At 43.4% G+C, this 23,409-nt stretch overlaps 1 protein-coding gene and 1 non-coding gene across 2 annotated transcripts in view; both read right to left on the reverse strand.

The window, feature by feature from the left end:
• LOC118092110 (POU domain, class 6, transcription factor 2) overlaps positions 1-23,409 on the reverse strand; it is a 203,198-nt gene that overhangs the window by 94,917 nt on the left and 84,872 nt on the right. The window contains exons 2-3 of the mRNA XM_088654224.1: positions 21,447-21,538; positions 17,462-17,690 (exon numbers count right to left, since the gene is read on the reverse strand). Coding sequence (XP_088510350.1) covers positions 17,462-17,690; positions 21,447-21,538 — 321 coding nt within the window. The remainder of the gene's footprint in view (positions 1-17,461; positions 17,691-21,446; positions 21,539-23,409) is intronic.
• LOC118092404 (U6 spliceosomal RNA) lies at positions 20,708-20,813 on the reverse strand. The gene has a single exon (XR_004693517.3). It is a non-coding gene; the product is annotated as a U6 spliceosomal RNA (small nuclear RNA).

Consider the following 23,409-nt stretch of genomic DNA (forward strand, 5'->3'; position numbering starts at 1 on the left):
CTTAAAAATGTGTACTTTGAGAGAAAATGCATATTTTGGAGATGCACATTTGGAAAGAAAGTGCATTTATGTACATATTTCCCCCCCCCAAAAAACCCCAAAACAGCAGGCTAACAGAGAAACAGGACAGGACAGACTTATGGGTGAACCCACGGACTAGAGATTGGACTATATCAAAATTCAGCAGCTGTACACAGAGATGCCTGTACACCTTATCTATTGTATTTTTACTATAGTTGTCTGCTATCCTTGCCTAAGCATAGATGCTAGCACATTGCACTTTCCCATGTGAGTCTTGCACCTACCATTTGATTGCTTGAACAGTGAAATATGGATTATTATCATGGATAATTTTCCCATATCGCTTATTACAGCTTGCTTCCCATCATTAGATAGCCAAGGTGATATTGTAAGATAATGATCTATGATCGTAACTTCACATTATCGTTCAAATGAACAAATCAAAATCTGCAAAATGCTATTGTCTAAAATGCAACGCGGAATCAAATCCTTCTATATCACACATTTGCATTTTAGCTCCATTCATTCACATAATTTCCCTGCCCTTCCCATCTCCCACCAATGGACTATTTTCACATGCCTCTAACATCCTCTCCCCCCCCCCCCCAAAGCTGCAATCTCAAGCTCCTGCAGCATTTGGGAGGAAGACCCATTGGACACAGTGGTGAGCTCCCGTTGCTCGGTCCCTGCTCCTGCCAACCTAGCAGTTCAAAAGCATGAAGTGCAAGTAGATAAAGTGATGCTGCTCCGTGCGCTGCTCTGGTTCGCCAGAAGTGGGCTTAGTCATGCTGGCCACATGACCTGGAAGCTGTATGCCGGCTCCCTCGGCCAATAAAGTGAGATGAGCGCCGCAACCCCAGAGTCATCCGCAACTGGACCTAATGGTCAGGGGTACCTTTACCTTTACTATCGCAGGATCATGTTGGGCTATATCACTGAGTTAAGTGCTGGGTGTTTCCAGGCACTTAGAAACCCGCAACTGGACCTAATGGTCAGGCGTCCCTTTACCTTTAAGAATGCACAAGATTATGCCTTTTCCACCTCAGAGTTGCCTCTCCATACAGTATCTGAAATCCATTTATCTGCTGTGCTTCACCACTCCATGTGTATACCATTTGTCGGCAATAGAATTCAAACTGACCGCAGCCCCAACTTCTTGAAACATTCTGAAGTAGGAATTTTAGCTCGCGGGGGTTGATGGAGAGGATGTCACTTTTCATAAGCTGAATGCTCATGACAATTGAAAGTACTCCTATGTTAAGTGGGTCTGTTTGCGATAATGCAGTGTGTCAGCAATGACCACTGAAATGGAAGGAAGGAACATCCAGAAGACCTTGCTGGACAGCATCCAGGTTCTCATAAGATGATCGGCCAAATCTTTAGGTCTGATTGCAGTTAACCCTCAAGGAAAGGTTTGTTATATCGTTATATTGTGCAGAATATATTATTATGAAATATGCTTTACTACAATGTACAGTGGTACCTCGCTAGACGAATGCCTCACAAGACGAATTTTTCGCAAGACGAATGCGTTTTGTGATTTCAATGGAGACTCACAATACGAAGTTTCCTATGGAAACAATTTTTTTTTGTCCCATAGGGTGCCTCGCAAGATGAATTTTTTAAATTCGTCTTGCGAGGCACCCTATGGGAAACCGCACTTCAATGAGTTCCTATGGGAGCCGCTTCACAAAATGAATTTTTCGCTATACGAAGCGACTCACGGGACGAATTAAATTTGTCTTGCGAGCCACCACTGTATTTCCCATAGGGCTTGGCCACTCATGTTTTGTGCTAATGGGCCATTTGGCTCCTTTAGGACAAGCTTGGAATATGAGTCATACCTACCAGTCTGTGTGTCACAAACTAGCGCATGAATGCCCTTCTGATAGCTGTCTGTAGTTGGCTGACATTTATTTTTCTGGACTCTCTTATTTTAGGTTGATCTTAGCTGCTGTCTGGGGGTAGTTCTCTTTCCTGCTAGTCTCTCTTGCTAACCTTGTCCTCATTATTTACCAAATGGCATGCTGACACATAACCAAAAGAGACACATGCATGCTTGCCAACTTCTGTGGTTTTATGTCAAGACTTAAAGTCTTAAGTGTTTTAGTAGCCCCATCTGATAAAATCATGACATACTCTGCTTCCACTTATTAAAAAGTATATTTTTAGCCTGTGTGGTGTCAAAGAAAAAGATTTACAGCATGACCGCAGTGCACCCTAAAGGCTTGGAATCAGAAGGTACATAAAAACAAGCCCATGTTATTTTTAAGCCTGTCATATGGTGGGGAAGGCTGAGTTATGATGTCTGAACATTTGTGGTTGACAATCGCATGCATTCCAGTTCCTGATTAGGAACCCAAAGCGAGCAAAAAGAATACCAACCAGCCAAAAGACTAAGATGCTCACAAGAATAGCAATAAATTACCATTCGTTTAAAGAGCAGTCAACTGCCCTTTGAAATGGCTTTGCAGCTGTGGCTTGCAACAAGTTTTCATCAGAATTCAGATCTGGGCTGTGCAAGAGTTAGAGGAGAGGTAGCCTTGTCTCTCCACCCACCGACACACTCTCATACAAGAGGGGACGTGGGCAAAGGATTTATGATGCACCTCAGGCTCCCCAAGACCCTTTAATCCACTGTCCTCCCTGATGAAACTATTAGGGATATTGCTTGCCCAGTAAAAAAGCAGCTGAGTTGCAGGATGTGATATGGCAAGATTGGAATGGTATTCTGTTTCCCTTTCACTGTGTGCGTCCCTTGGCATTGGTGGAACATCTGAAGCCACTTGGACTAATTTGGGTTTTGCCGTGCCGGTCTCTAGTCTTCTCCGTGGGATTATGACTTGGTAGTTTATTGTCTAAGGGGGCAGCTCCTCCTTGTATCTAATGCAGCTCAGCAGAGGCCTTACTTCATGAAAGGAAAAGGAGACGCAGTCAGTGGGAGTGAGATGTGAGATCTTGCACAGCAAGCATCTTCCAAAGTTCTGGAGAGAAGCTTAGATGGGTTTTTAAAATAAATAAATAAATAAAATTGAACAAAAATTAAACAAATATTCTGAGGAGAGCTCTATCAATGGTTTCTAGCAATGATAGTAAAACGGAATCCTTGTGTTCGATGACAGGGTGTCTCTAACACCATATGATGAAGAACAAGCATTATGAGATGCTTATAAGCTTCCGGATTGTTGCCCTGCCCCAGTTGGAAACAGAACTGGATCAGCCTTCACCCACTTTGTGCCCTCCAGACGTCTAGAATATCGCTCTCATCAGCTCTGGCCATGTTGGTTGGGGCTGATGGGACCTGGAGGGCTGGCGAAGGCTGGCTAGATGGAAGCCTTAATCAAATTCAACTGAGCTGTTTTTATATAGTCTTTAACTCTACCATTTGCCCTTTTTGTTACCATGTCTGCGAGTATATGTGAATGCAGGTCATTTGCTCTGTTTTTTCCAACATGGCATATTCTACGTCCCCGCGGTGCTAACGCACAAACATACAAAAGCAGGTCTTGAGTCAACAGCCTTTCTAAACAACGGTGCACAGTGGAACATTTATGCATCTTTTCAACTCCACAGCTACAGTTTCCAGATCCCCTTACTTCCAGCTACCATGGATTACTTGGCCACTTGGCTGCGTCTCTTATCTAGAGCCCTCCGAGGTTAGAAGTTGCCCCTCGCTTCCCCCAGCCCCGGCGCCTGCTATACTGAAGACACGAATGCGTCACATTGTGAGCTGTGCTGCCGTGAGGAGGAGGAGAACTAAAGAAGAGCCTTACTGCTGGGGTGGGTAATGGCAATCCTGCTCTTGCAGCAAACCCCCGCTAAGCAATCCACAGAATGACACTGATGGTTGCTCCGGAGGGAGTCACTTACCCTCCAAGCTAGAGGTAAGATGCCAGATAAGCAGTAGCCTGTAAAAAAAGGATTTTAAAAAAGAGAGAAAACCAGGGGGAAAGATTAAGATAATTTTGCCTTCCACGTTACATCCATCACATAACCCAATGTCAGTATCTATTCCATTGTTCAAGTACCTGACAGAAACTTCCATTTCTGTCTTCTCCATGCAAGCGCTTCTTTCATTTGAAAAGTTGCCTACCTCTCATGGTTTTATAATAAACTGGAAGTGAGTAACAGTATGATATCAAAGGAAATAAAACTCCAGTTGCAATTGCTGCTGGGGTTTGCCTTCTGAATGTGGCTTCTACAATATTTCATCTGTGCTGACACCTTTCACTCTCAATTATTTGGCTGCTGTCAAAACAAATCAATCAAATTACAGCATAGTGTGTCTTCATGTTACTGTTCCATTGTACGTTGGCTGCATTAGCTCTGAAATATATGGAACTATAAATTTTTATCTCTATTATTTATTTAATGCAACTTTTCCCTCGTGAGGTAGCTCACAAACATAGGAAACTCAAATTAGTTCATGTCAAATGTTCAATATACACGCACATCTATATGTATATGAAAAAGACTGCTCAGAAAACCTAAAATAGCAACATACGTGAGGATGTTATTGCATTTAAAATGATAGATATCTCAGTCTCTCTAGATTAACTGTTTTCAGATGAATAGTGCAATTTTTAAAAATGAAAACAAGTAAAAGAGAGGATGTGCATTAAAATGAATCACAAAGTTTTGAGAACTATTGCTTATATTTCCAGGATAAAAAGATGTGAAATGAATACACCCAAACATTTTTCAAAACAATAAATTTTTTGAACAAAACATTTTAAAGCTTTAATGCAGTTTTATACACAATGGTGCTGTCAGCAACAGTAATGGATCATTTTGGAAAACAGCAGACAAGGGCTCAGGTTTTACTGAATGAATTCAGAATATTTTGATGGCATTTTAGCCACTGCAATGGGTATCATTTTGTCAGGACAACACAGTATTTCTATCTGTCTGTCTTGAGCTTTATGCTGGTTTTGCTGCTAAGGCTTCCCTGAAAGGATCAATTTGTAGGAACTGTAGCTTAGTGAGGGTGCTGAAATTTCATTTCAAACATGGAAGAAGCCTGTGCAGCAAGCGAATTTGGAAGCCTATTTTTAAAATGGGACACCACAGAGACATGAAACATAGTGGGACGATCACATATGCTAAAATATATTGTGCAGATTTTAAAATGACAGTAATTAACAAGGGGAGCAATCCCCAGGTGTGAAATGTGGTTATGAGATGAGAAAGGCTAGCAATATGTGCTACGGATGAGTAAATTACAGAAAATGTTGGATTATCATAGACATAGGCTGTGTTTACTCTGCTGTTTAGGGACCCAGGTGGCGCTGTGGGTTAAACCACTGAGCCTAGGGCTTGCTGATCAGAATGTCAGTGGTTCGAATCCCTGTGACGGGATGAGCTCCCATTGCTCGGTCCCAGCTCCTGCCAACCTAGCAGTTCGAAAGCACGTCAAAATGCAAGTAGATAAATAGGAACCGCTACAGCGGGAAGGTAAACGGCGTTTCCATGTGCTGCTCTGGTTCGCCAGAAGCGGCTTTGTCATGCTGGCCACATGACCTGGAAGCTATATGCCGGCTCCCTCGGCCAATAATGCGAGATGAGCGCGCAACCCCAGAGTCGGTCACGACTGGACCTAATGGTCAGGGGTCCCTTTACCTTACTTTACTCTGCTGTTTACTCTGGCTCCAGAGCACTCCCACCATAGACATATGACGTGAGCCACAACCCACCTCCATCCCGTAGTTTCTTGAGAAATACTAACATGTGATGCTTTCCCACCATTAATCAAGCTTCAGTCTGAAAGGAAATCATAAGCCACACACATTTTGTGATGAAGCAAAGGTGAGCACATTTGAGGTAGCCATCGCTCAGGTCAGATGCCCCAAAATGCACATGACAACTTCATGAATGGGAGTTTGGTGGTGGTGCCATTGAAGGCAAACCAAACGGGTAAAGCACATTGAGTGAAGGCATCCCTGCCCTCTCTATCTGGTGGGGAACTGTGGGGAAAACAACCTTGCTGAGTTTTAAGCCACTAATGTATGGATAGTCTTAGACACCGAATGTGAAACTGCTCAGCAGCATCAGTTAAGCAGCACCAAGAAACTATGGCATGCAAGAGGGGGGAAGCAGTGTGCATTCCTGGCCTGGAAGAACAATTATTTTATAGACCACAGAGATAATGCCCAAACAGGGTGTGTTGCAGTAAGTGACAAGTTAAGCATAGGTGATGTGCAGCACATTAATCTGTATTACAGCCCTAAGCAAAATGCAGGGCAAGTTCCAAAGATTAGTATTGTGAGCATAAAGGGCCTCTCTGAGTAGCAGGATCACTCTCAACAGGCCTGCTTTTGAAAGTGAGGTAGGCTTGCCATACGTCAGGAAAACTCCTGACATGTCCTGGTGTTCGGGGGTGAAAATGAATGCGGGGGGGGGGCATTCTCCCCCCAAAAGCTCAACAATTTGTGGTTTGCTCCCAATTTCAGCAGTTTTCTATAAAAAGCTCAACAATTTTGCAGGTGTCAGGAATTTAACTTTTTGAAATATGGCAACCCTAAAGTTCCATAAAAACGGTTTGCTGAAATGACATGGGGAGCAGCTGTCTGGAGCCTCGGAAAAGTGGCATATAATTTTAAAAAGAAATAAATAAAATACTGAAAGCAACCCAAGGAAGCCCATGGGCACCTCAGTTCCAATGAAGATTAAGCATGCTTAACTTTCTCGTGAGAGCAGCTCAGAGATACAGAAATTTGCAACATGCAACGGCAGAAAAAAACACATGAGCAGTTTGGATGACGGGGGTGGGGTGGGGGAGAGAGAAAAAGAAACTGCATGTAAAATCAGACAATCCTTTCCCTTCTAGTGTCCTGCACCTGCCACTCAAGTTCACTCTTGTGACCCGTAATGCCACTGGAATACCTTAGTGGAAAAGTGCTCTGCATGTTTTGATCCCAACGTATTACTCCGCTACGGTGTTACAGCAACAAGGTGGGTGGGGTGAAGGGAAGAACACTGGACTTGTAATGGACAGTAGCTTCCATGGAGAGCCAGAGAGCACACGAGCCTTTGCATGTCGCCGTCTCCTCCTCTGAAAATGACTCTATAAATATCTCTGCTTCACTTCAGTGTTGATGTGGCCGCAGGAGACTATTACCCAGTGGCAGCACTTGCTCCTGGTTTTCTCCCAGTGCTAAACTATTTGCAATTCATGCACTTCATTTGGGAGCCTCCAGTTAAATTAATGCACCACTGCTTTGAAAAGACTATTATATGCATACGGGGAGGCACTCAGGACCCTTTTCGACATTTCAAAGTATACGAGCTGCAGAATTTTTTTCTGTTTTTGTTTCCGAGTGTCCCTAAGAAATGCATTGTGAACTTTTGTAACCCTACCTCCTCAAGTTCTATTGATTTTATGGTAACAAATATTCAGAGGAATTACCTGATATTAATTTATCTGCTGGAAACTCTTGACTGCGCATGAAGCCAATGGTTCTTAAACTACAAAACAGACCTCCTTAAAGAGGACTGAGTAGGAAAGGAAAAATCCTCTCCATGGCCCCAGCCAGATTTGTGCAAACATGTGCCTTGGTTAGGCCCAGAAACCTAATGTGGTATATGAAGCTGGTTCACATGTTAACATCACATAGTTTCACATAAGGACTCTCAGTAGATTTTTTTAAAAAATGAATCAAAGTGGTTATGCACCAAAGAAATGGACGACTGCCTCAGAAGTGCTAACTTGTTCTTCGCCAAGTCTGCAAGACATACAAATGGTGCTCATATGTGGGTTTCGGAATGCAATATCTACAGTCTCTAGAAAAAGGATGCACAGAGAAAGCAAAGATAACATCTCTTGGCAATGTAACACATGCTTTTGGTAAACCTCAGGTAAGCATGACCCATCACAGCATGCGCGATGTCCCTCTCCTGAAAAACTGAGGAACTGGTGTTTGATCTGTGAGGGCTCATTTTGATTTCTGTTGTGTTTTTAGGACATGTAAGTTGATCTGGACAGGCTATGCCTATAAATACAGCCTATAAATACCTTTATCTATATATATAAAAATGTAAAAATCGTGAAAACCCAGGTTCCACTTTTCTCCGTAACAGCTTGACTGATTGTCCTGAAATTTTGACACAATGATCCAGGCCACTCCCCGCGTGTTGTTGGGGACAAAAATCCCTCAAATTGCATACCTGAGCAGGTACAGACCTGGATTTCCACCAAGTCAAACAGCACCCTCAAGTGGCGTAATACCCTCCTCCACCCCCTCCCTTCCTGTGAAATCTAAGCCACACCCACAAACCAAATGACATCATCAACCAAGCAACTGAAACCTCAAGGCGGCCATTATCAGACCCAGACTAGGCCGCTTTCCAGAATAGGCCAAGTGGAGGTAGGGACCTGCCTGGGGTGGGGTGGGGTGGGGTGTCTGAATAGAGGGCAGGGATACGTAATGGGTCAGAACAGGGTGGGGGGAGACACAGGGATGAAACCTGCCCTCTCCACAGTATCTCACCTTGGCTTTGCATACTAGGCCGCTTTCCAGACTAGGCCAAGTGGAGGTAGGGGCCTGCCTGGGGTGGGGTGGGGTGTCCGAATAGAGGGCAGGGATACATAATGGGTCAGAACAGGGTGGGGTGGGGGACACAGGAATGAAACCTGCCCTCTCCACAGTATCTCGCCTCGAATCAGGGGGACTCTGAGGCTCAGGGGGATCTGAAGGGGGGCTATTACCCTCCATTTCACAGACTAACGCACAGCAACGCGTGCAGGGCCAGCTAGTCATTAATAAATGCAGTATAGACAACCCCCGATGAGCGCAGGGGTTGCGTTCCAAGTCATTGTGGGTGGTGGCAGAGTGCCCTCTCTGCCATGCTATGCCCCCACCCAGTTCCGCCCCCTTTCTGGCCCCTTCTGGGTTGCTGTGATGTGTCAAGTGGACGTGAGTAAACTGATCATTCATTGCGCAGAGTCATATATTCAAATCACCACTTGCCATTACAGTAATAAAGGAATGGATGTATATGTGTAAAGCAGCTCAAAGCCAACTATGTGAGCTGCGACATCAGTATCGCAATATTGTGGGTCCAGCTTTGTGGAACCCCCTTGCAGTTGAAGTCAGCCAGCCCCCTAGCAGGCTGCTCAATTAAACTCTGATTTTATCATTTCACTCATTGCTGGTGTTTCACTCATTTCACTCATTGCTGCATAAGATCACCTGTATACCACTTAGAGATGACCGTGATGAAGCCAGACCTAAATTGTTGAAATAAGCAAATAAAATAAGTAACAATCACCTAAACAAATGAGGATTTTGATGCCTTATTTTGATGCCTTATAAACATCATATTGCCAGGGACGTGGGTGGCGCTGTGGGATAAACCCCTGAGCCTAGGGCTTGCTGATCAGAAGGTCGGCGGTTCGAATCCCTGCGACGGGGTGAGCTCCCGTTGCTTGGTCCCAGCTCCTGCCAACCTAGCAGTTCAAAAGCACGTCAAAGTGCAAGTAGATAAATAGGAACCGCTCTGGCAGGAAGGTAAATGGCATTTCCGTGCACTGCTCTGATTCGCCAGAAGCGGCATAGTCATGCTGCCCACATGACCCGGAAGCTGTACGCCGGCTCCCTCGGCCAATAAAGCGAGATGAGCGTAGCAAACGCAGAGTCATCCGCGACTGGACCTAATGGTCAGCGGTCCCTTTACCCTTCACCTTTAAACATCATATTGTTTTTATTTATCCTTATCATATACATATTGTATGTGCCTGTTATATGTGCTTAAGCCCAATGATTTTAATGGGGCAAAGCATACTTCTGTATCAGATTGTTGGTAGCCGTTGACTTTACTAAAACTTTACCATACCTGTCCTTCAGTTATGTGATTGAAGAATATGCATAGTAATGCAGGGATTCTATTATTTGCAGTTATGGCTCCAAAGTGAAATTACTATTGAGCACAGTCCTCCTCCTTACTGTGTCATCCTTGTTTTGGGTATGTTAGTACCATGTAGAAGTACCTGGGAATAAACTATTCCTCTAAGTGAAACATCATTTTGATTATTACTGACATTGGTGCTCATTAAAATACATAACCGAAACACTGTTTTCTGTAGGCTCTGAAAGCTATTTCATGTAACTAGATGGGGAATACAAATGAATAGGGACTGCATCACTTTAGTTAAAAGAGAGAATGCCCTTTTGAGGGAAAAGGGGCTCTGGACTTTAGATCAGAAAGCAATTGAAGTTGGCACTTCAACGGCATGTTCTCTCTCTCTCTGCCTATCAAGCCCAATACAGAAATACATTAAATGAATTAATGCAATTTTTAGATATTTTCTTGCAATCAAATTATATAACTATAATAAAAAATATTGTGGCTTTTTTGCTATTTTTTTAGAGGGCCAATTGGACCTCTAAGCAATTCAAGAATAAAGAAACCCTCTCTCTTAGTGTTATGATATATGAATAAATATCGGTCTGAAGATTCTAATGGCCATCTTCTAGCTCCCAGTTCTTTTGCTGTTTAATGCACATGTTTAGCCGCAAAATGATGCTTAAAATAACCTGCTTCTTCTTTTTTTTAAGGAAATTTAAAGATGCAACAGTTTCAGAGGAAAGCAAGATTTCCTTTCAGCACAGGGACACTTCACTAATGATAAGGGAAGACAATTGATTGTTATTGGCTGTAGGATCCACAGATGGGGAAGCAAATTGAGAAACATTCAAAGTTTGGGGAATAAAACGTTAAGTTTTATGGCATGAGAATCTTTCAATGATGTTTGTCCATGGCTTCTGAAGAACAAATACAAGTATCACACCCTAATAACCTCTCATACTTTGCCGGCTCAAATCTGGCATTATGTAGTATAGATATCTATACTACATAATGCAGCAAGGAGAGGACTGGTTATCACCCTCCCTTCTCCTCAAGAAAACCAGGAATTGAGTGATGAAATAGAAGTGCAGATAGGCCTTGAATTGTCCAACTGTGTCGGAGCATGCTCAGAACAGTAGCAGCCCACCTGCCATGGCCCTGGCTTGCTGGAAGAAGCCTTCGGGAACTGCTCCACCACCACCCCTCACTCTCCACCCCCCCTGCCCCGTACAGAGTGCAGGATGAAATTTTGACAGTCATTTATGAAGGATCTGGCGCTGGCTTTTGAAATATCCAGATATTTTATAGAAGCTACAACATCACTTTTCTTCATGTCCAATAGGGTGGGTCATAAAAAACTTTTTTTTGAAAGTGTTTCCTCCCTTGATCTCATATCAGGCATATGGTATAAACATAGTCAAATTTCAAATTTGGGACAAATCAGTTAATATTTAGACCCTGCTCCTACAGATTGAAATTTTGCCTCACTACGAGTGATGAAAACATAGGAATTTGACTCATTTATTCTCAGTATGTTAAATTGTGAACTAATAAACATATATTTTAGGTTTTATGTAGAGCAATAATAGTTGCATACTATTATACTATTCTGCAATATTTATTTATTTAAGATAAAACATGTTGATAATTTAAATGAAAAACTAATGGTTTTGAACAAATAATATGGAAGAATTAAGCAAATGGTGTACTAAACAAGTAAACATAAACAATAAACAATAAAACACCACTCATATTATGTGTTGCGTCAAAACATCACATTATACTTAATAATCTCTGTGAAAGTGGAGGCTGAACCCAGAGTTCTGCTTCAGAAGGGATACCGAGATGGAGTGTGTGTGTGTGTGTGTGTGTGTGTTCAAGATCAGAGCCGCCAGTCAGTCTAAAGGCCTACCTCTTCCCCACCACTCAACTTGTACATTTAGAAATTAAAGTCTCTACTATTCTCTTTTCTTAAGGAAACTGGCCCTGGAAAAGATTATTCCTGTGGCATCCTACTACTTGGGGACAGAGGTGGTAGAATACTATCAGGGCTTGTGATTCCTGACACGCACCATAGCCATTGCCAGCCATCCTGGTTATTGTTTGCCAGGATATATTATTTCTTACCTCTTAACACTGCTTATAGAACAGCTTCTTAGAGGTCAGCCTAGGAGTTACTTTGCGGTACATCAACCTAAGGGTAAAATGTCATTTCTGCATATAAATTCTAATTTAGATATTCCCATGAATCCATGATTCACTCAATCTGATGTTCCAGAATTAACCTGATGGACCCCCGGAACAATACAGAGAGGGCTAGAAGGCATCACATCTACCCTTCTGTGATAGTCCTATGGCTGACACATTCAAGTCCCATTGAAATGAATGGAGCCTGCACCACAGCAGGGCTTGGGGTTGAGTCTTCACATTTCCTTCAGCCAAACTGGCCCACATAAGGTAGCCATGATATCCAAATTAGTAAGGCAGAATGAATTCGCAATGCAAAATGTGTATCAGCTTATGTTTATTTATAATACTATATCCACAGTAACCATAAGCTAGAATACCCTGGAGCCAAGCGATACACTTTTATAATGCCTGTGTCTTCATTAAGATTTCATCATCCACCTACACTAAAAAGCCTCTTCCTCCACTTTGTTATATCTGCTTTTACCCGGACCCTGTCCTTGCATTATTTCTTTAATCTCCAGTTCCCTACTTTACATGCACTCTCAAATTTTAAACAAGCAAAATTTGTGCATTAGTGTGTCCTTTTCATCTATGATTTATGAATGACAGGTTCCTTGGTGCAGCTTAATGGTATGAGAGGGAGACATTATTTTAAACATTAAAGTGAAAACCATTTGCAACTATGATAAGAGAGGTCTGTCGACATTAAAGTTTAAAATCTGCGCAAGGTAAAGGCGAGCCTCTGAGCCAACAGGTGAGGGCACCCCATGTGTGCCTTTTGTAAGGGAGTTTGTTCAACACATTAGCTGCCTCCCTTTCCTACTGTTTCACAACCTGTAGCATTCGGTGCATCACACAATCCATCAAGTCATGGCCAGCAACTGGAGTTTAATCACTCAAAAAAGTACTTAGAGTGCTGTGCAGAACATTCACTTAACAGAAGCTTCCTTTTATCTGTGGGATACTTTCCCCTTCCAATTATGTCAGCAAAATGTATTTTAGGAACCCAAAAGGGTGGGTGTGGCTGTGGCTGTGCGTACGTGTGTATTTGTCTGTCTATGTCAGGCATAGGCAAACTCCAGCCCTCCAGATGTTTGGGACTACAGTTCCCATCATCCCTAGCTAACAGGACCAGTGGTCAGGGATGCTGGGAATTGTAGTCCCAAACATCTGGAGGGCCGGAGTTTGCCTATGCCTGGTCTATGTAGATAAGATATATGACTAGTGTCATTCAGCCCGTTCAGTAAACGGGCGCTAGAACACGTGAGGAGTGGCGGGGCCACGGCCTTCCCTCCCTCTCTGCGCTCTGGGAGGAGAAGGGGAGGCAGCCTTCTGAAGCCCGCTTCCTCCCGAGTAGACCTGCCTAGCGGGGTGCAGCGAGGAGTAGGGCGGGCCGCCAGCCATGACTGAGCGAGGGGGACGACTCCGGCTCCCCGCCTCTGGGACTGAGGCGCAGGTGAGGGGAGATGCACAGAGAGAGAGAGAGAGAGAGAGAGAGAGAGAGAGAGAGAGAGAGAGAGAAGGAAGATACCCCCCCCACACTTCCTTACCCTCTCCTCCTCCTCCACCGTGCGGAGCCCTCTTTCCTTCTTCGCGTTTTTTCTTCCTGCCTTTCCCCTCTGAGGCAAAGGCTCCCCTCACGTGAGGTGGGGCTCCTGCCTGGCAGTGCCGGAGCTCCCTGTGGCCGCAATGGCAGCGCCGGCGTTTGAGGGAGCCGGCCAAGAAAAGAGAGGTGGAGGTGTGGGGGAAAGAGCCGCAAACTCTTCCCGCCGCAGCGGCTGCTAATGCGGGTGGGCGGGGAAGGAGGGCGGCGGCAGGCATGTGAGGCTCAGCACGGCGGGACCCAGCCGGGGAGCCTCGGCGAGAGCCAGTTGCCATGAGAGTGTCCTGGGCGCGCGAGCAAGTGTCTCTGCGTCCAATCCCTGTGGCCGTGGGGCACATGCGCAGTAGCGCAAACCCAGGGACACAGGGAATACTGGACGCAGAGACACTTGCACTTTATTATACATATATATGATGTGCACCCCAAATCATAAAACATTAAATGGTGTAATATCTGAGCTATTTGTTACATGATCTTCTGCTCTTATTTATATGCTCAAAACCGACTACTATGAAAAAACCTCCGTCTGCCCTAGCTGCTATGCCACTTGCTTCCTTCCTTATGACATCCACCCTGGCCCCCTTTTTACCTTTTAAAAGTGTGCCAGGTTGAAACCAAAGGTCCCTTTCCTCTCCCACGAGGAAGAAGAGGGGAAGGAAGGCAACCTTTAGATGCAGCACCATGTGCCCAAGATTAACTGGGGAAATTTAAGAAACAAATTTAAAACCCAGTCCCATAGTTCTGTGGAGAAGATCTCAGTTCAGATTAACACCTGATGTTCCAGAGGCCTCTAACTGGCTGGAACCTTCTCTGCTCCATAACCACAAGGTGCAAGTCATCTCATGATATGGGTCCCTAATTTCCCTCCTGTTGCATTTAATTTCATTCTACTGTTGCCCCTCGCCGTCCTTGACATTTAACCCAGCATCTTATTTCCAACTGTTTCCTGCTAAGTTTTGGTACACGCTCACAAAAGAGACACAATGTTTCTAAATGCTCTGAATGTTCTTGAATGTTTTATGAGTGGCTTTCATATTGTTTTGAAATTTATTGATTATTATTTTTAATGCATCGTTTTGACTTTTTGATGTTTCCTGCTCTGGACCCCATGGGGGGGGGGAAATGTGATAATTAAAATATAAATGAATGAACGAAGATGATGGCCTTCCCCAGATGTTTATCTGTAGCCAGCTAGTAACGCTTCCTCTGAAAATAAGGTTCCATTTATCTCTTTTGCTATATATTTCCTTCATGACTTTAATCACTGGGTTCTTGTTTTTTAAAAAAATAATTTAATCTAGTGCGCATTGTGGTATATTATGACAACAAATTCCATACGCGTACTACGTTTTATTTCTGGTGCTGTGATATTTTTATTGCATGGTTTAATAGATCTTTCTGTCTCTCTCTCACACACATAGCTGTTTAATTGGTTTTTTTTTTAAAAAAAAATTGCTTCTTTCCAATGTTTTTAGCTGTTTCTAGGCTTTATCTGCTAAACCACATTGGCATTCTGTAATCACCTGGTGCCAAATCACCAAATCACCTGGTGCCATGTGGTCTCACGACTCAGATTTTCTTCATTTTTTTAAATGTGTAGATACCTATGAAATAACCTCAAATTAATTTTTAAAGATTTTTTGGTCCAAAATTGGGTGCAGGAGAAATTTTGAAAAATTTTGATTTTCACACAATTTAGGCTACTGCAATTTCTGCGTGAGTTTAGAAAAAACAACAGATCCGAGACGTATTTTGTTTTTATTAAATAATTAATAAAACTTTTTAAAATATTTTATTACCACAAAAAACACCCTTCTTATTTTTAAAGCATAACAAGTTCATGGTTAGCCCATCCTACAAAAAAGTATGATACATGTGTTAGTTGTGGTTTGTGTGCTATGGCTTATCGAACCTGCCAAGGTAAAAAAATGACTAAAATTCACTTTGAATGGTCAGTGACCCTTTTCTGTGGCGCTGTGAGTTAAACCACAGAGCCTAGGGCTTGCCGATCAGAAGGTTGGCGGTTCAAATCCCTGCGATGGGGTGAGGTCCCGTTGCTCAGTCCCTGCTCCTGCCAACCTAGCAGTTCGAAAGCACGTCAAAGTGCAAGTAGATAAATAGAATAGGTACCGCTCCGGCGGGAAGGTAAACGACATTTCCGTGCGCTGCTCTGGTTTGCCAGAAGCAGCTTAGTCATGCTGGCCACATGACCTGGAAGCTATACGCCGGCTCCCTCGGCCAATAATGCGAGATGAGCGCGCAACCCCAGAGTCGGTCACGACTGGACCTAATGGTCAGGGGTCCCTTTACATTTACCTTTACACATAAAGGTTGAAGAAAATCTGAGTCGTGAGAGCACGGTTGAGTATTAAAATTAGGTGATTTGGTGGGGAATGACCCTAATGGCTTACCCTCTTGTGTATGCAAAGTGGGGTGCAAATACAACCCAGGAACAGAGGGGCAACACATTTCAACTGCAAGAGTGGAGGGAAAGTAATGTTCTGCACCTGGAATGGCACTGACAGGGACGTGGAGCAGAGAGGATGGTCTCTGCTCCAGACTCCTGTGGTGTGGATGTAACCATGAGGTGCGGCCTAAGCACTGTTGGTCAACCTATCAACCTGATGACCAGGGCCGTCTTACCCATAGATGCTAGTGGTGTGGGGCACTGGGGCGCCAAGTTTTGGAGGGCGCCAGGCGAGAGTCTGACATAATTAGGCATGCTAATACTCAACTGGTCTTAACCAATGTGTCTTTTCTGAACTCAACTCGAGCTGTTACAGTTTCAGTGGCCCAAAGGAATGGAAGTAATGAATTTCCTTTTTGAATTCCAGATACTGTTTTTGTATTTGCAAAAGTTTGGTGTGTGAAAACCAACCAACAAAATGAATTTCCAATGTCTCTGTCAGGTATCTCTCAGTCAACTACTATAAATCTGAATCCATTTTTTTTAAAAAAATATACGACCTAAAACTGAAAAATTAATTTATTTTATGTCTAAAATTACAATATGTGCCAAAATAATTAAATATTTAGAAATTCACATGTTTGCATTTATATGGAAATTTATTTGCACAAATTATTTAAAATGAATCATAATCCAGTTACACGGAAATTAGAAACATACTTAAAAACATGGAAAAGCAAAAATCTCTCAATTTTGAGGAGAAAAGCTACAATTCAAATGTTTTTTCTAGCAAGTTTTCTATGTTTATTTCAAACTTTATGCATCCTTCTTTCTGATAATTTTTTGAATAAATGGCTATTTACAGTAGTGGATTTTATTCTGCCCCTAAAAAAAAAAGGTAGACCAAGTAAAGCCTTTTGTTCCACAGAGCTCAATTTGATGGATGAGGTATACCTATATATATATATATATATATATATGTATATATATATATATATATATAATTTATATTCCGTCCTATACCCAGAGGTCTCAGGGCGGCTCACAGAACAAAACCAGAACACAAAACCACAAAATATATAATCAAAATAAAAACAACACTACAACAAAATAAAAACTACTCTGCACCCTATAATCAATGGGGGACCAATTAAAACTGGGTAGACACTGAAATCAGCCTTTTCTAAACATCTCGTTACGAGCTCTTCCATTTAAGAACCTTAAACCAAATCTACCGAACTCGGTCTACATGCCTATTTTATAGTTATGTTTTCCATCTTTTAATTGTCTTCTGCTGTTATGATTGCTCACTCTGTTTTATATACATTATAAAATGAAACAACAACAACAACAAAAAAAACCCTGGAAAAGGAAATGGAATTTCCAATGCAATTTACCTTGTAGATTTTGCAACGGCAAAGTCATGATGCCTCCTGCTGCGGCTGCGGCCACCAGCCCTTGGATGTTGGTGAGATTAGCGGTAGGCAAAGTCAAGACCAGCCCTTGCTGGCCCCCCAGCTGGCCCGCCATGTTGAAAGGGATAAGGATAGGTTGATTCAGTGCTGGCGTTCCTCCTGGCATCACCCCGGCTACAGCTGAGGCTAGCTGCTGCGCCGTCAGTAGTGGCTGAAAGGAGACGTAATTGTCATATTTTACCATATTACAAAAGAAAGGCATAACAAACAGCACGGCTGCAGTGGTTTCACTAGAGCAGCCTCCCCCAACCTGGTGCCCTCCAGATGTTGTTGGACAACTCCCATCAGCCTCACTTAGCACAGCCATTCTTCAGGTATGACAGGTGTTGTAGTCTAAAAGCTCTGATGGACAGCATGCTGTGCAAACTGACCCCGAGCCTGTGACTTACTTCTGATTTGTTTTAGATTTCTGACCACAATCACCGGGGGGGGGGGGCATGTATACTAGGCTGGCAGCATTTAGAAATGCTGGATCATTTAGATCAGGGGTCCCCAGACTTACCCGGCTTTGGGCCGGAGGGCGGGGGAGTGTGCGCCCATGCGCATGCACACACACACTTACTGGCGCGGTGGCGCGCTTCCAGGTCGGAAAAATTGCCGAAAATCGTTTGAGCGCATGCGTATGGGCCTCCCCCCGACCCGGAAGTGCACCAGAAATGACCTCTTCTGGGTCAGGAGAGGCCCATACACATGCGCACAAATGATTTTTGACGCTTTTTTCCTATCTGGAAGCGCGCCACCGCGCTGCGCACCGTAAGATTGGGAGGCCAATTGGGCCGCATCTGTAGTTTGGGGACCCTGATTTAGATAAACTAGTTAAAAACACTTTTAATTGACTTAAAAGGTGTCCCAAATGAATCAGCCAGCAGATACAGATGACATGGATACAGCTATAGATACAGACATTCTTCTTCACTGTGATTAAAAAATATAGCTGGCAAGTGCCTTCTCAAAAGAGGCATTCTCTCTTTTCCATTACATTGGGAGGAACGCCTCTTCTAAGACGATGATGCCTCCTACAAGAAATTTATGTGCCATCTAAAAACAAAGGGGGAAATAGTTCTTGCATCTTGTTTTTACCCATATGCAAGTTTTGCTGATTAATCAACTAAAAGTAATATGAACAATCAATTTCAATCTTTCTGAGTTTATATAATAATTTATGAAAGGAAAAAATCAGTGTATGAGAGCTTTCTCAGGTAAAGCTTTCTAGAGAAGGTGTTGCTGCACTACAGCTTTAATGCGCAAATAGGCTTCCAAGTAAATGTTTTGTACTCCATGTGGTCATTGGCCAAATGGGGGCCCCGGTGGTCTAAGTTTGCCCCTGTAAACCCCTGCCAAAAACACTTACTTGATATTTTAAAATGCAGTAGCTACAGTGGTGCCTCGCTTAACGAATGCCCTGCTTAACGAAATTTCCACTTAACGAAAGGATTTTTCGAGCGGAGGTTGCCTCGCTAGATGAATTCATTTTTCGAAAAATTCATCTAGTGAATCACGGTTTCCCATAGGAATGCATTGAAATTCAATTAATGCGTTCCTATGGGGGGGAAAATTATAAAAAAATTCAATGCATTCCTATGGGATTCGCTAGACGAATTTTTCGTTATAAGAAAAGAAAAGACCCGTGGAACGAATTAAACATTCGACCCGTGGAACGAATTAAATTCGTCTAGCGAGGCACCACTGTATTTGCCAAATTTGGTGATAATTAAAGCCTTTGTTTAAGATTTGTAAATCACTTTTCAAACAAAATTCTTCCAAAGCAGTTCAGAAAAAGGTACACATCCAGCATACCAGTAAAACCAACATGACCTAACAACCAAAAATAAGTTTGTTGGCCTGGTTTTTTATAGTAATATTCATGCAATCATATTCTCAAGGTGGTTTTCAAAAGAACAAAGCAATTAAAAGGTAAATACAGGGCTGGTTTTTTGTGTTTGCTTTTTGCAGAGGTATTCTGCAACAGTAAGAGTGCGTTAGTAGAGGATTTGTACTGAACACCATTCCACTTTATTAGTTGCTCTGCCATGTTTCCCCAATATGAGCACATTATGGCCACTTAGGAAGGCTGCTCCCGCACTGCTGTGCAACAGAAGTGGCCCAGAAAATAAACTGGAACATCTGCGGCATAAACAGTTACAGGATTTCAGCAGGAAATTACAGGACTCGTATTTATTGGAAACAAAGAAGTATGTCCGCTCCTAAACATTTGCAGGTGCGAACAGTACTAAAAGTGAGATCATATAAAACTGTCCCAATACAAATCATCACCAAAGCACAACGAAAAGGACATCTGGATGGACCGACTGTTGTTGCAATGAACAAAATATAACTAAATTCGTACCCCCCCCCCAAAAAAGCCCAGGAGGTCAGTCTATAACCCACATGGCATTGTTGCTCCACATATACTTTTATGCTGTGAACAGCCCTGAGATCTACAGATGATGGGTGGTATACAAATTTAATAAATAAAAATAATATAGGTCTGATTTCTGGCAGTGAGGGCTGCTCTACAGGCTGTCCCTTCTCATGAGTAAGCAGATCTGATCAGAGGAAGTGTGTATTCCTCATTGCTGCTCTCAGTCTCTCTTTAGGAAAAATGTACTCTGCTCCTTTACATGCACAGCGCATGCAAGGCTTTCTACACTCACAAACGTTGCACTGTTGATTTCCTCTGAATTCTTTCCAGTTTCACATCCATAGCATATACTGAACCAGGTCAGGTAATATGGACCCCACCTGAGCTGCACCATCTGGAATGGTTGCTCTTGAAAGGGCAGCTCAATTAAACCCAATCACCGAACATTTCCTAAGAAACAAAGCCAAACAACTCTTTTGAGCTGGCAGCCCCCCAGTGGGCAGATCTGCAAAAGCTGCCAACTATAGTTCGGGGGAGGGGGTGTGCTACTCTGACTGGCTTTGGCCCTTCCGGGTCATAGACAGAGGTCTCTAGCATCACATGCAGCTTGATGGTTTTTGTAAAAAATAAATCAACAATGCCAAGCATTGAACATGGGACCAGCCGCCCAGAGTGGCTGGGGAAACCCAGCCAGATGGGCGGGGTATAAATAAATTATTATTATTATTATTATTATTATTATTATTATTATTATTATTACTTCTACATGCACAGTTTGTGCTGTACCACTGAGCCAAGGACCCTCCCCAAATATGTAAAGCTTCATGAATCTGCATGTAATCCTTGTGCAGGAGTCACGCTGAAATTGCTGCATAGTTCAAATTTTAATATAAATGCTGCCAAAGCAAGCAAAAATTCTGAGCACTTTTGTCAGACTAAAGCTCGAAGGATTCTTAGGAGGAACTCACGACAGTTCAAATGTCACCAGCTAATTTAATTCTCCTGTGCAGATATGCTCAGAAACTGGGGGTCAGAATGTCTGCCAGCTCTTCCCTAGCAGCCTGGCTCAGTCACTTTGTAAACACAAACCCTTCGAAATTTTACTTAGCACAATCCACACCAAGTAGGATAAATGTAATCTGAAACAAAGTCTGTGCGCAACACACACAACCGTCGAACCCAAACTGTTGAATCAAACTTACATTAGAAGTCCATTTAGCAGTTTCACATCAACTTAGGCTGTATTTAAAGCAGAAGGCTGATGTGAGGCTCCAGTAACTTAAATTAAGGAGCAAAAATCCCTAGCCCAAATCTGAAATTTGGCTTGAAAACTGTACATAGATTTCTATCTTTTTTAAAAAATGAGATGAATAAACTCTCTCACGCATGCACACATATACACACATTTTAAAAAATGTTAATTGCTAAGCATACATTTCAAATGACAGCATGCAGCCAAATAATTCTACTTTATCCATTGAGCTGATTGTTCATATTTGCTTTCAGAAAAGCAAATTTTATTCGGAGTCAATGATGGAAACTGACCTGGGGCCCGACAGGGAACGCTGGATGGGATTGACTGGGCTGGTGCTGATCAGATGTGCTTGTATCAGACAGCGCTGTGTTGCCTCTGGCTCCTGGAATTCAAAGAAAAAGCTCTACCTTAATATCTAGCCTGGGGACTAGCACATTACATTTTGCTGTGATGTCACATAGCATCAAGCTGAAAATGATATGCTAAAGCGGTTTATCAATAACTCAAGCGCTCAAATCACTTATCAGCTGCATAAATTATGCTAACATTCATTCAGGCCAGCCTACTCACTGGGAGAGAGATACGGAAATCTGACAGCAGTGAAATTGAAGCCATCATCAACACAGCTAATGTGGACTGCATTACACATCCATTTACATAAAAAAAAAATCACACAAGCTCTCTGCAGGGGAAAGAGGCATTTTTTAAAAAAAGTGCTAAAGTGAGCAACAGCTATCCTAATTTCATAGGGCAAGAATTAACTGGGCCAAAGTCAAGTGACTTCTACTGTTTATTCTCTGTGAAAGAGTAAAATGTCACGGTGCAAACTGGTGGATCCAAGGCAATTGGACTTTGCACAGATGAAGAGTCGGGGTTTGGGACTAAGAGCCAGCCTACGCTCTACAAATTTCACAGAACAAGAGGCTAGAGGTAAGGAAGAAGAAGAAGAAGAAGAAGAAGAAGAAGAAGAAGAAGAAGAAGAAGAAGAAGAAGAAGAAGAAGAAGAAGAAGAAGAAGAAGAAGAAGAAGAAGAAGAAGAAGAAGAAGAGGAAGAGGAAGAAGAGGAAGAAGAGTTTGGATTTGATATCCCACTTTATCACTACCTGAAGGAGTCTCAAAGCGGCTAACAATCTCCTTTCCCTTCCTCCCCCACAACAAACACTCTGTGAGGTGAGTGGGGCTGAGAGACTTCAAAGAAGTGTGACTATCCCAAGGTCACCCAGCAGCTGCATGTGGAGGAGCGGAGACGCGAACCCGGCTCCCCAGATTACGACTCTACCGCTCTTAACCACTATACCATTGTTTTAATGCTCCTCCACATAAATGCCCCAATGGGTAGACAAAGAAGAGCATATCAGAAAGGGGGCTAGATCACACTTTCTTACTACATGCAACGTCCCGTTCACTTGGGGAAGCATTTCAACTAAGTTACTTCACTGGCAGCAGGACGCATTGCCATGCCACCTCAGCTGACTAGCCTGTTCTGCACAGATTGCAGAAAGGTTTTAAGCAGGGCAGCCCAAGATATTTGGGCACCTGAGGCAAGCCACAAAATGACATTGACACCCCCCATCCCTGCCACCAGAGAAGAAGGGGTGAGTAATGATCTACATCAGGGAAAAGGGGGGGTTCCAAATCAACCCAATGGAATCAAAGGTCGTTGCGGGGGGGAGAGGGTCTGCTCCGAATCATGGTGGGCAGGAGGTCACAGCCACGGGCACCCAGCAGCAACAGCGGGCGATGCATTCCTGGGAGGCCGGATCTGCCGCCTCGTGGAAACTGGCACCCGAGGCAGTTGTCTCACCTTGCCTCGTGGGTGGGCCGGCCCTGCTTCTAAGAGACTGGGAACCAAATCCTTGCTCTGGAACAGACTGCCCCAGTTCCTACACCTGGTTCTGCCCTCCAAATGCTTTGGACTACAACTCCTATCAGTCCCAGCCTGCTATGCTTAAAAGGTAAAGGAACCCTGACAGGTAAGTCCAGCCGCGAACGACTCTGGGGTCGCAGCGCTCATCTCGCTTTACAGGCCGAGGGAGCCGGTGTTTGTCCACTTCTGCAGACAGTTTTTCCGGGTCATGTGGCCAGCAGGACTAAGACGCTTCTAGCGAAACCAGAGCAGCGCACGGAAATGCCGTTTACCTTCCCGCCGGAGCGGCACCTATTTATCTACTTGCACTTTAACGTGCTTTCAAACTGCTGGGTTAGCAGGAGCTGGGATGGAACAACGGGAGCTCGCCCCGTCGCGGGGATTCG

Source organism: Zootoca vivipara, chromosome 11 (assembly GCF_965207765.1).
Source record: "Zootoca vivipara chromosome 11, rZooViv2.hap1.1, whole genome shotgun sequence".
Taxonomy (NCBI): domain Eukaryota; kingdom Metazoa; phylum Chordata; class Lepidosauria; order Squamata; family Lacertidae; genus Zootoca; species Zootoca vivipara.